The sequence below is a fragment of the Moschus berezovskii genome, chromosome 13, assembly GCF_049115385.1.
Source record: "Moschus berezovskii isolate FMDL1 chromosome 13, NW_MosBer_1.0, whole genome shotgun sequence".
Classification (NCBI taxonomy): Eukaryota; Metazoa; Chordata; class Mammalia; order Artiodactyla; family Moschidae; genus Moschus; species Moschus berezovskii.
The window spans coordinates 10,878,772-10,892,969 of NC_142472.1; the positions used below are offsets into that span (position 1 = coordinate 10,878,772).

Here is a 14,198-nt window from a genome sequence, read left to right on the forward strand (position 1 = left end):
CCAGCAGTCAACAAACACTTCTCGGTCAACCTCCAGTGGTTTCCACCTGGTCCCATGCCTTGACTGGAGGGGACTAGGGCTTGCTTCTACCACCAGTCAGCAATGTAAACCCTCTGCCTGCACCAGTGGTTAGCTGCTTCTTGCCAGAAGCGTCTCCCTCTCCCAACAATGCTCACATGCTCCAGCAATTCCTCTCCTTCCTGTATGGTCACACTAGGATTTTAAGAAAATGAATCATGTACTAGTCTTCAAAATGCACATATAGAATATCTAAATGCTGCAGAAAATCGGATAAAATTACGATAAACATTGCAATGCCAAACCACTGGGTTTTGTAACTAGAACATTGAGAAGATCAGAGGTTAACTGTGGTTTAATATACAATGACATCAGTATCCAACTCCCTTTTAGCCTTTTGTCACCTGCTGGGAGAACTTCACACACGTTGACTCACACTTGTTCAGTCGCGAAGTCGTGTCTGACTCTTCATGACCCCATGGATTGCAGCACACCAGGTCTCCCTGTCCCTCACCATCTTCCAGAGTTCGCCCAAGTTCATGTCCATTGATTCGGTGATGCTATCCAACCATCTCATCCTCTGCTGCTCTCTTGAATAATATTTGAGTCTAAGTGTCAGTCAATCCTGGGTGTTCATTGGAAGGACTGATGCTAAAGTTGAAACTCCAATACTTTGGCCACCTCATGCGACGAGTTGACTCACTGGAAAAGAGTCTGATGCTAGGAGGGATTGGGGGTGGGAGGAGACAGGGACGACAGAGAATGAGATGGCTGGATGGCATCACCGACTTGATGGACATGAGTTTCAGTGAACTCTGGGAGTTGGTGATGGACAGGGAGGCCTGGTGTGCTGTGATTCATGGGGTCGCAGAGTCGGACACAACTGTGACTGAACTGAAGTGTCGATCAGGTGGGATCGAAATAAGTTTATAGATTTTTAGTGGTTCTGAAAGTAGGCTACATCTCCTAGTGAAAGAGGGCAGCTCACAGACACTCAGGTATGAGGTCTCTCCTTGCTTTCCTTGGAGCCCTTTCCCCACCAGCACCTTGGGCTTCGGTTGGTGGGGGTCTCCTCCTGGGACTGTCCTGGCAGCCAGGGCACACACAGCAGGATGTGCCTGGGGGATTGCCCGAAGAAGCCTGAGCCCTGAGTGTCTGAGGCTCTGGTGCGCCTGGGCTCGCAGCCACAGCCAAGCTGCGGACAGTGAGCGAGAACAAGCGGGGTCCCTTCACACCCGGAGGGGCTGCTTGGGAGCGTGAAGTCGGCCACCCCAGGGGAGTGACGATGTGGGTGCGGGGAAGGAACGACTCCCCATTTGTTCCCACTGATCCTTGGACTTCTTGCCCCCAGGAATCAAAGCTCATTTCATTGTTAACCATAGGGTTAAAAATGCCACTACCCTGACAGAGATGCGGGGGAAAAAAAGTTCACACCTGAGGCAGAAATAAAACACATCGTGGCTTCTTCTGAAATTAAGCTTTCACAAGACTGGGCTGGGAGGGCACCCAGCTCCTGAGGCAAACAGTGTGTGTGTGTGTCTGTGTGCACATGTGCACGCGCGCCTGAGCGTCAAGACAAACTGCCAACTGCACACTTTAGCCAGGAAGTAGGCTGTTTTTAAGTCGCTTTCCCAAAGATCAGTAACAAGGGGCCACAGGAGCTGAGGTCTTTTCTTTTGATTCCTTTAAATACTCATAAAATCGCCTTGTTTCAGAAGTCATCTCCTCTTAGGTACAGATTCTGTGTCTGTATGCAGGTCAGGAAGCAACAGTTAGAACTGGACGTGGAACAACAGACTGGTTCCAAATAGGAAAAGGAGTACGTCAAGGCTGTATACTGTCACCCTGCTTATTTAACTTATATGCAGAGTACATCATGAGGAACGCTGGGCTGGAAGAAGCACAAGCTGGAATCAAGATTGCCGGGAGAAATATCAATAACCTCAGATATGCAGATGACACCACCCTTATAGCAGAAACTGAAGAACTAAAGAGCCTCTTGATGAAAGTGAAAGAGAGTGAAAAAGTTGGCTTAAAGCTCAACATTCAGAAAACTAAGATCATGGCATCCGGTCCCATCACTTCATGGCAAATAGATGGGGAAACAGTGGAAACAGTGGCAGACTTTTTCTGGGCTCCAAAATCACTGCCAATGGTGATTGCAGCCATAAAATTAAGACACTTACTCCTTGGAAGGAAAGTTATGACCAACCTAGACTTCATATTAAAAAGCAGAGACATTACTTTGTCAGCAAAGGTCCGTCTGGTCAAGGCTATGGTTTTTCCAGTGGTCATGTATGGACCTGAGAGTTGGACTATAAAGAAAGCTGAGCGCCGAAGAATTGATGCTTTTGAACTGTGGTGTTGGAGAAGACTCTTGAGAGTCCCTTGGACAGCAAGGGGATCCAACCAGTCCATCCTAAAGGAGATCAGTCCTGGGTGTTCATTGGAAGGACTGATGTTGAAGTTGAAACTCCAATACTTTGGACACCTGATGCAAAGAGCTGACTCATTTGAAAAGACCCTGATGCTGGGAAAGACTGAGGGCAGAAGAGGACGACAGAGGATGAGATGGCTGGATGGCATCACCGACTCAATGATGGACAGGGAGGCCTGGCGTGCTGTGGTTCATGGAGTGGCAGAGTCAGATGCGACTGAGCAACTGAACTGAACAGATTCTGTGTCCAGGATGGGAGAATTTTCTCCAAGGCACCCACGTGCTTCGGGGACCCACTCTGGTGTACGCCTGCTTGACACAACCTCAACCCTTTACAGACACCCCCTTTGTGAGCTGGGGTCTTTTGAGATCTCTTGTCATGTACAGTCTCTGGGCAGTGGAGCTGCGGCAACTACCTCGCTTTGGAGTAAGAGAATTTTCTCAAGTTTCTCTCAAATTTCTTTTCCCAAACAGGTCCTAAGAGGTGGTTTATACCACCTTACTAATCTATTAAATATCAATGAGGTGACTTTGTAACAGCAATGCTTTGTACTAATATAATCAAACATACCCTGCCCAATAAAAATACAATCTCCACAGCTGCTTTCTTAAAACTCACAACCAACTATTAATACTATTAATACTGTCAGTTAAATAGGAAACCAAAATAGAGGTTTCAAGTCGATACGTTAAGAACAAAGTTTCAATTTCTGGAAAGAAATGGTTAACCAGGATTGTCTCCAGGCAAGAGAAGTCAGTGACTGGAGGTTGAAAGTAGACTTACTTCTCTCTATATTCTCATACATTTTGAATTGTTAACCATGTGTGTGGATTACCTCTTCCAAAGAAAAATTCTGAGTAAGTAAAAATTAAATATTCAGAATCTAAACTGAAACTGTGAATACAGACTATCCCTGTTAAAGTGCTTTTTCTTAAATCTTCAAAATAAAGGGAAACAGGATCTGCTATTTAAAAAAGCCCTCCCTCCTGCATCTCCCACCACACTTCCTTTAGTAGCTGCCTGTAACGCCTTTAAGGACCAGAGTAAGCCTGTGTGGGAGTTAAAAACACTTTTCCCTCCCCCCAACCCCAGATTTGACAGAAGTGTGGCAAGGAGGGCCATCTGTTTTATTTGAAAGAGAAATGACCCAGCATTCTGATTTCAATTAGCCTCTTTGTAGCTTTATGTCTGAGCTGGTTCCATGGGTAACAGTTCAAACTAAGTGCAGAGAGAAGCTGGCCAAGCTCTGCCAGTGCTGATTTGTTTTAACGACTGTCAGTGAACAGAGAACCAGTGTACAAGACAATGTGGCTGGATGCACATTGAAACGCAAAACTTCACAAGATCAAAACAGCACATTCTGGCATCTCAGAGCTAAGCAAAACACTGAGATGGTGCCTATCATTCTATCAATTTAAATATTTAAAATCATCATCACCTATCCTTTAAATTCCTAGTTTTGATTAATAAGTATGTGCCTTGTTGTTCAGTTGCTCAGTGTGTCCGACTCTCTGGGACCCCATGGACTGCAGCACACCAGGCTTCCCTGTCCTTCACTATCTCCCAGAGTTTGCTCAAACTCATGTCCGTTGAGTAGTGCTGCCATCCAACCGTCTCATCCTCTGTCGCTCCCAAATACACACCTACTACATGCAAAGTCCTGTTTTACTTGAGGCCTGAACCAAAGAAGGAGCAGTGGTTCCTGCCCTTGAAAGGCCTGTGATCTATTTGGAAGGATAAGCCTGCAAAGTTATACAATAATGTTGAGTAATATTAATATTTAAGACAGTAAGAGAACTGTCAGACATCAGTATTGAACAAAGTAGCGTTGAGTTCTGAGGATGGAAAGGGAATACTTTCGTCAAAAGCATTATATTGGAAGGGATCTGCTCATTAGTGGTAGGACAGGGCTGAAACAATCCCATCTAACACTTGGGTCCCTTCCGTATCACTTCTACTCCCCTTTTCACACAAGTGTGCATGAACACACACACTCAAAAGCCCAATGAGGTGTCACTGAATTGGTGCCAGTTCAAAGCCTCGCTCATGGCTCCACGGAAGCCACTGCCTCCCAGGGTGTGTTTGTCAAAAGACACCAGATTCCTGGGTCCCCATCCCACACAGGTTGACGGCCCAGTTCTTTGACGGCTTCATGTAACGGGTCTCAAGGAGGTCATATGAACCAGTGGGGGCAGGGGAAGAGTCGTTTCTGATGGCAGCTGGTTTGCACAATCACACTTACTGAGCCACATTTTCCCACGGCACTCAGGGGTCCAATCCTTACTATCTGTTTCCTTGAAGTCCTCAAAGACGAGTCTACGACCTTGGTTCTGCAGCTTCATCAGTTTCTTGACATGTCCCTCCTCAAGGGGTTGGCCAGTTCTCCAAAGCCACATCATCCAGAGCAGAGGGGTCACGGTGGAGACAGCCGCCAGGAGGGGACCCTGTGGCTGGGTCCTGGCTCAGCAGCAGTATCGTGGGATGGATGCTGAGTGCCCAGCTCCTTCCACCCCAGCTCTGCTGACAGGTGACTGTCCACAATGCGGCTGACCCAGCCCCACCTGCTTAGCTTCCTGCTGTCCCGAAGATGGTCCCAGTCAACACACTGCAACACAGCGATTTCTTAATTCCAGGAAATCCAAATTAAGACAAATGTAATCATAATGAAGAAGAGCTGCTAGTCATTGTTAATGTATAGATCATAAAAACTGATTTAAAAAAATAAATGCTGCATTTTGAAAAACAGGTTAAAAAAATATGAACTCCTTAACAGCAATGCAGTAGGCTCATATTAACTACTATACTTACATAATTCATCTGGCTAGATATGCATGACTAAAATTTCTGTTACTGCCTAATAGTGAAAAGTTTAGTTCTGTTACAAAGCCTGGGAAATTGGAATTTCATTTAGCTCAAAGCTCAGAAAGTACATTAGCAAAAATCAGTAGATCTGATAAAACAGTATAAATCACTTAAAAACACCACTGGTAAATACATCTGTATTTACAGAATCCCATGAATATACAACAGGTAATGATGCAATGAAGATGTTTTTACAATATTTATTAAGATAACAAATTTATAAATTGAAAGACTCAGAGGCACATAGTTTTTAAAAGGCCAATACCATGGGAATAATGAAGTCAACACAGAAAAGAAGATATGAACAGTTACAACCAATACAGATTTTTTAAAAGCAGCATCCCCCCCCACCCCAATACACATCATAGGAATCATCCTTCAAAATTACCATGATAAAAAGTTACTTCCTTCAAAGAAAAATAATTCTTTCCACCTACCGAGCCTAGAAAATCCTATTTACAATGAACTGTCCTATATTTCATCAGTATTGTTTAATATGGCCTCTTCTATTCTGCCATTAGAAGTACTGAAATTTTTATAGCTATTATATTTACAAATGCACATATTTAAATTTGCTCTTCATTGAGAACAACTGAATATATACTTAATCAAATCACAATACAAATGTTTTAGTGTTGATAACACATTCTGCGGGGACGGGTAAACGGGGAGAGGTGTATTTAGAATCATGTTGTTTCTTAAGGATTACTAGGCCAATAAGTCTGGTAAAACTCAAGGTAGTCACAAAAACAGGTGTTTGTTGATGAAGAATTTAATTTATTTCTGTTTTAACTGGACACACTGGGCTTCTTCAGTCAACCTTCACCACACTGTATATTTTGGTAACAAACCAAAAGCATGCAAAGAAGCCAATTGTTCCTATAAAAGAAAAAGCAAAAGTCAACCTCCTTTCAAAGGCAGCTTCATGATTTACATAAAAGTAGACTTAAAATGACTGGTTCCTTAAAAAAGCCAAAAAACTATAAACCAAAACTATAAGCCATTACCAGGAACACAACAAAGACCCATAACCTTTTCTGAAAAATACAGAACTAATTCAAATCAAATTTCTTACAGAAATTGATTTAAAAAAACTTTTTATGCTATAAGATTATCTAAAGCTTTCTATAATATATTCTTTTTCTTATTACATGGAAAAGGCTAAAATTGGAAGAGGAAAAGGATGCCAATCTTACTTTCCTATTTAAAAATACTTATCACAAAATGGAAAATGCTATTAATTCAACATATGATATGAACAACTTAAAAATCAAAATATCAGATTCACAGAATTAAAAGGGAATATTTTCTAAGTACAGTTATTGGGAATGATCAATTTTCAAAGATTATTATAACAAAATAACTCAAAAAGATTTTACAAAGTGTTAAAGTGATATGATAAAGAATAAGACGACACACTCCCTCTGAGATGAGAGGTGGCACAGAACTGGAGGACAGAGCAGTTCTGTCCTGAGCTGTGTGAATCATCTTTAGATGAGCCACCTGGAATCTCCACCCCATTTCTTTATCTCATTAGAGATAATTTTATCTGCCCTATGGGCCTCCACGGACTGTTACAGAGTAAATGAGGAGATTCATGAAAAACTACAGGCCTTGATTTTCAGGTATTTTTATCACTTTAGAGCCTAAAAAATTTGAAGTATTTTTATCACTTTAGATTCTAAAAAATTTGAATGCCAGACAGTTGACAAAAATGAGGCTCTAAGGATTACGTAACTGTTTAGGGCCCATGGATAAGTAAATTCAGATTTACTTCTGATTTCAAGTGTAGTATCCTTTTAAACTATACCATACTTACATGTACTAAACATAAATTCAGAGACTGTTTTACAAGAGAATATGTACTAAATTATGAAACTGCCTATCACACTTTAGAATTGATGCACAGCATTTTTTCCAAGATTATCCCCTAAGAAATAGTCAATAGGTAGGGCTACAGAAGAATATAGAAGGGGATACACATGCCCCTTGTGGAAGTTTTATATTTAAAGTTCCAATGGTTTTCACCACTGTTTTAAGATTTCCTAAGTCAAGAGACAATAGCTGGGACATTACCACAGAAGTTGTGAATGTTATTACACCCATTCTTACATCATACATGTAACCAAGTATCTGCTCTGCACATGCCATACATTCTGTGGTTTTTTCGAGGACACACAGATATACCTTCTGGATATTCAAAGGGTTATTATTAAGGCTTGAGAAGAGGTTGGGGTTAATTCCAGAAAAGTAAAGATGAAAACAAATATACTGAAACAATCTTATGTGAAACAAGAACTTCAAGATAATAAAGGCATTTTAAGATGAGAAAAAACATTTTATCATCATACTAGCAACTCTAAGAAAGTTAAGTTTACTTTGTTTTTCAAGTACTTTCTAGTATTTTGTTCTTAATACTAAACGGGTATAGTGTACATACTAAAAGTGGCATCTTTCCTAATGTGGCAGAATAATAATTATTGTTTTGTAAAATAGATTGACTTAAAAAAATGATGTCAGTGCAGAGTCCTGAAATAAATGGGGATGTTTCCACTTTAGAAAAATGCTAGACACGGAAAGGGCTCAGCATTCCCATGCAGAGACCCTTTCCCACAAATTGAAATACATTAAAAGTCACTGGCTTCACTGGTTATTTAAATTTGATGTGGCTTCAGAATTTATATTAGAAAATGTGTTTTATTCAAAATAAGCAAAAATATGACGCTTTAAAAATCAAGAACAATAAAGTTGAGGTGATGGTTGAATTATGATAACATGTGCCTGGAAAAACATGACATTCACCCAGACCATGATTTTTTGTGTGTAACAAGGAATAAATTGTATATGTATTTACAGACAAGGATACAGACGCCCCCAAACAGTAATCCTCATTTCATAGGCTATGACTGTTTTACAGATCATTTATGGAGACTTATGGCTGTGGATCTAAATCTATCACACAGAGACCAAGATACGCATCCCCCCAACACACACACACCTACCCCACTATGTCTGACCAATGAAGACCTGATGTACAGAACTGATCTAGGTGCCTGAATCTTGCTATATACACTGATATAGCAACAGGGGCACTTCAAAACTCTACCTAATTCTCTTAAATGCTAACATGAGTAGACAGTAGAAAAGTTAATTAAGTTTTTTTTCTTTTTTGACTCCTGTACTTCCTCACATAGCATGCAACACAATCTTAAAATTTTAGATGTACACTTTTTGTGACAAAGAAATGGTCCCTCAATTTGTTGCTGTTGTTTAATTGTTCCACAATTGCTAAGCACCCAAGCACTGAGATACAGAGAACTTTCCTAGGTGGACATAGAAGGTGTACCTATATAAATACCAATGTAAAGCACACTTTACCCCACTAGGTAAATGGATTTTTAAAGTGGAGATACAAACATGCAGTTTAAAACGTCTAGAACAAGGGATGTCCTATGCTCATCTTTTCTTGGTATCATTTATTCTCAACCTCATCTTAAATTTCTAACCCCCAATTTCTACTTACTCCTAAATTAGGTAGCTAGAGCTTTTTACTCTATTTCTGAAATGAGCAAAAGCAAGACTGTTCCATTAAGAGATGGACAGGGGAAAGTCTTGAGATGTTCTAACCAAGGCGTCCCTGTACTTCCAGCACAACAATGGTCCCTGGTTAGTCTTCCCCGAGGTCCCATCTTCTCACCTCCGCTTTACTGGTCCTCACCTCACCCTCACGGGGGGCAGACCAGACTATGCTTAATCGTGCTGAGAACTAAATATAGGAGCACTAAGTAGGAGAAGCCTTCGTGGGCTTTATAAAAGCAAAATAATTATAAATAATTTGCCTAAAAACGTATTAACTAAAAATAAACCATTCTAATTCTTACCTGTAAAAAGAAAGAAGATCAAAACCATTATCATGGTATACCCAAAGTACAGGATCGTACTTGCAGTCCCTGTGATTTGCAGTTTTGAGAAGAAGTAGTGTATTGCATATATTAAGAAATACACTGCAGTAAAGCCACTGGTGAGGAATGAACGCCACTGCCAATGATAATCCTGGGTTGAAGAGAAAAAAATCCAGGATCAAGAATTACTTTCCAATTAATAGGTAATGCAGCCGAAGAAAGTTAATAAAGAGAACACAGCTAAACGGAACAGCCCTCCAAACCTAATTTTTGCTATAGATTCCAATCTCTTTTCATACTGAAATTTGCCAATTTCACTAAAGGTGCTCAGAAGCACCTTCTATCTTGGATGGAGCTACTTAAAAGATTGGCTAAAAACATGTAGAAAAATCTTAAATGGTTTATGAATAATGAAGCACTAGGCTGTATTTTAAAATGTATGATTCCCTAAAAGAAAAATACAAAAACTTTGGTGCCAAAGATAGCATTAAGAAAGTGAGAAGACTAATTACAGAATGGGAGATAATATTTACAAATCAAAATCTGATAAAGGTTAGTATCCAGAATATAGAAAGAACTCTTACAATTAAACAAAAAGATAAACCATTTAACTTATAAATGAGCAAAGGAATTCGACATTTCTCCAAACAAGATACATAAGAAAATATGCTCATCATCATTAGTCACTGGGAAAATGAAAATCAAAACCACATTGAGACTTCACACCCACCAGGATGGCTATAACTTACAAAACCAAAAAATATCAGGTAACTGTTAAGGATGTGGAGAAACTGGAACCTTTGTACATTGCTAGTAGGAATATAAAATGGTGAAGCCACTGTGGAAAAGTTTGATGGTTCCCCAAAAAGTTAAATAAAAAGTAACTATATGACTCAGCAATACCACTTCTACATATAAACCCCAAAGAATTGCAAACAGGTACCCAAATGAGAATTAGTACAAGGATGTTCATAGCAGCACTATTCACAACAGCCAAAAGGTAGAAACAAACCCAATGTCCATCAATGAATGAATGTATAAACAAACTGAGTTTAACTCCATGATTTATGGAATGCTGCTGCTGCTGCTGCTAAGTCACTTCAGTCGTGTCCGACTCTGTGCGACCCCATAGACAGAAGCCCACCAGGCTCCCCCGTCCCTGGGATTCTCCAGGCAAGAACACTGGAGTGGGTTGCCATTTCCTATGGAATGTTACTCAGTTATAAAAAGGAACAAAGCACTGACACAGGCTATATAGTGAGATGAACCTTAAAACACTCTGCCAAGTGAATGAAGCCAGACACAAAAGTGCACACATATTGTGCACTTCCATTTATATGAAATATCCAGAACAGACAAATGTGTAGAGACAGAAGCAGACTGGTGGCTGCCAGGGTCTGAAGGGAAGAGAGAACAGGAAGTAACTGCTTAGTGGGTACACGCTTCTCTTTAGGGGTGAGGAAATTATTCTGAGACGGAGACAGTGATTACCCAATACTGTATATGTAGTTCAGTTCAGTCGCTCAGTCGTGTCCGACTCTCCGCGACCCCATGAATCACAGCACGCCAGGCCTCCCTGTCCATCACCAACTCCCGGAGTTCACTCAAACTCATGTCCAGAGTCAGTGATGCCATCCAGCCATCTCATTCTCAGTCATCCCCTTCTCCTCCCGCCCCCAACCTTTCCCAGCATCAGAGTCTTTTCCAGTGAGTCAACTCGTCGCATGAGGTGACCAAAGTATTGCAGTTTGAGCTTTAGCATCAGTCCTTTCAATGAACACCCAGGATTGATCTCCTTTAGAATGGACTGGTTGGATCTCCTTGCAGTCCAAGGGACTCTCAAGAGTCTTCTCCAACACCACAGTTCAAAAGCATCAATTCTTCGGCGATCAGCTTTCTTCACAGTCCAACTCTCACATCCATACATGACCACGGGAAAAACCATAGCCTTGAGTAGACGGACCTTTGTTGGCAAAGTAATGTCTCTGTATATGTAGTAAGTGCCCCTGATTTGTTCACTTTGTAATGGTTGATTTCACGTTATGTCAACTTAACCTCAATTTTCTAAAAAAGCATATCAAATTTAACAGTTAAGATTTTATCTTCTAGGGGAAGAAGGAGGTGGGAGGGGAGTTCAAGAAGGGGAACACATGTACACCCAGGGTGGATTCATGTCAATGTATAGCAAAACCAACCAATATATTATTGTAATTAGCCTCCAATTAAAAAAAAAAAAAAGATTTTATCTTCTGTCCAGAAAACAACTATAAAACAATGATTTAGCACAATCTAAATCTTTTAAAAGTCACCCAAGGACATCATCATTTTGTCTTGCTGCCAAGTATATAACTCACTGCAACAAAATCTCTGAAATGTTTTAATAAATTTTTCCATGTAAAATGTTTGCTTTCACTAAATTTTCAGTCTATAAGTGTCTGTATCACTGTAAGAACAGTAATTTTAAAGTCCAACAGTTTTTTAAAAATTCAGCATAATGTGTTATTCTTAGGAAATTAACATTTTAAAAGTTAAGTTCTAAATAAATAATAAATATACTGCACTGGGAAACTATCTTAACTCAGTCTTAAAGATGGCTGCTGGGGCAGATTTAGGTCAATGTATGGCAAAACCAATATAACATTGTAAAGTAATTAGCCTCCAATAAAATAAATAAAAAGGAAAAAAAAAGATGGCTGCATCTGATTTAGGAATGTAGGTCAATTTCTACCTTAATAACACATATTTACTTTAATTAATAGTATTCAAGGTTAACTTATGCCAAAATTATAAATACTGTTAGCAAATTAACATAAGCGAATATTGCTAATACATACCTCTGCACACAGGTGGAAATAGCAAAGAAGTATAGTTGCTTCAGAACAGGTAATAACCAAAATGATAAACACCAGGAATAGGAAGCCAAACATATAATACATCTGGTGTGACCTACAATCAAACAAGTCAAGATGAACCAATCAAGTTTCTTTTTGACACAGTAAATGACACACTCCTTTCATTTTTTTGAACTGAAAATGTTTGCTTTTTCTTCCATCTAATCGACAACAAATTCTCACAGGTTTAGACAGTGACGTATGTAGCAGAGGCAGGGTAGGGCAGGAAGGATACAACAATGCACTGAACTGTCTGCCTGTTCAGGTGGGACTTGAAACTCTTATTTATTAAAATATGCTTAGTCTATCTGTCTACTGGTTGAGTCAGAAAAATTTGACACTCCCCACCCCCCCAAAAATTAATGTAAAGACAAAGCCAAACTAAGAAAAGGTTATACTGGGGACAGATTGTTTCTTATCATGCATAATACCATCAGCTGAATTTGGAAAACACTGTAACAAACAGGAAGGAAAGACAGGCTCTAATAACTAAAAAGGTTCAAATTTAGTTCTGACAGTGCTACCTGGAACCCTGATACTTTCTGCAGCATATGTCAATGTGATCAAATAAAGATCACAACGTACTGCAGTGTATAAGCGGCTCAAAATCACCACGGTGTGTTTTCCTACTCGAACAAGAAACCAGAGAATGAAGTGATCTTGGGATAAGAAACGACCTTGAAGGTTGTCTAGCTTAACAATGCTTGCTTGAATCCCCTCCCATCAAGAGCTCAAAGACACTCCTCTGAAGCAGTACAGATTACTTATTAAAACACAGGACTGGAGAGACAGGTGAATTATCTGCCACACAGTAGCTGGGTGACACAGGCATTACTTAACCTCCAAAATCTCATTTCATCTTTGTAAAATGAGATAATAGCCAACTCATAGAACTGTGAGAATTAAGTAATAAATAATAAGCCCTTGACTAATAATAACTGTTATCACAATTCTTCTAACACTGAAAAGATAAAACAACTTTTTATCTCTTAAGATTTCTGATTATTGGAGAACAGCTTACATTTAAAGGTATAAACAGTAAGCCCTATAAACAGTAAGCCCTATAAACAAAAACAGAAAGCTAGTAGTACATACAATGGGAATGAGAAAAAGAGGACTTAGTGCTCAGCTTACCAAATACTATTCAGGATGAAGAAAAGCTGTATAAAGATGCATCCAAAAGGCAAAATCCCTCCCATGATAATACCAGGTAATGGCTTTGTGTAGAAAGACTGTTCAGGAATCTGACGTGGAATCTGATTGGTTCGAACTGGGTGTTCAATGGCCTTCAGTAGAAAAAAAAGAGAGAAAGGGTTAATAATTACATATCTATTTAAGAAATTCTTCTCTGTACTAGATCATTTGTCAGCTTTTTCTCAGCTTCCATGCTCACACTAATGGCAATACAAGTCTACCAAGGTCATCAGAGTGAAACTTGTATTTAGAAGCCCCAAACCAGATACCGTCAGGTACAACAGTCAGTCTGTCTACCGGAACAAGCCACCACTGTTTCCAGCAGTGATCCAATGACTAATGGCTTTAAACAAAATAAGAAACACACAGGAGGAAACAATATAGGACTCAGAAAATAGCAGTTAATACAAAGGTAGAGTTAAGCTTCCGGAGAAGGCAATGGCAAGTCACTCCAGTACTATTGCCTAGAAAATCCCATGGATGGAGGAGCCTGGTAGGCTGCAGTCCGTGGGGTCACTAAGGGTCAGATACGACTGAGCGACTTCATTTTCCCTTTTCACTTTTACACACTGGAGAAGGAAATGGCAACCCACTCCAGTGTTCTTGCCTGGAGAATCCCAGGGATGGGGGAGCCTGGTGGGCTTCTGTCTATGGGGTCACACAGAGTCGGACACGACTGAAGTGACTTAGCAGTAGCAGCAGAGTTAAGCTTCTCTTTTTAGTTATATATTTACTGTAAGAAATGGGCTGGTTCTGAAACCGTTGTCAATGTGTTTTTTGGAGATGGACAATGTCATTTCTATTAAAATTGTTCAATTTTTGCTAAGACTTAAGAACACAAGGAAGATAATGGTTATATGAAGCTTTATGATCATAAATTATTGGTGATGTTC

General features: G+C 39.9%; 1 protein-coding gene across 1 annotated transcript in view; it reads right to left on the reverse strand.

Moving 5' to 3' along the window:
- Positions 1-5,504: 5,504 nt before the first annotated feature.
- Positions 5,505-14,198, reverse strand: part of TM9SF2 (transmembrane 9 superfamily member 2) — a 52,683-nt gene continuing 43,989 nt past the window's right edge. The window contains exons 14-17 of the mRNA XM_055426611.2: positions 13,246-13,397; positions 12,055-12,166; positions 9,200-9,371; positions 5,505-6,197 (exon numbers count right to left, since the gene is read on the reverse strand). Of these exons, the coding sequence (XP_055282586.2) occupies positions 6,130-6,197; positions 9,200-9,371; positions 12,055-12,166; positions 13,246-13,397 (504 nt within the window). The 3' untranslated portion in view covers positions 5,505-6,129. The remainder of the gene's footprint in view (positions 6,198-9,199; positions 9,372-12,054; positions 12,167-13,245; positions 13,398-14,198) is intronic.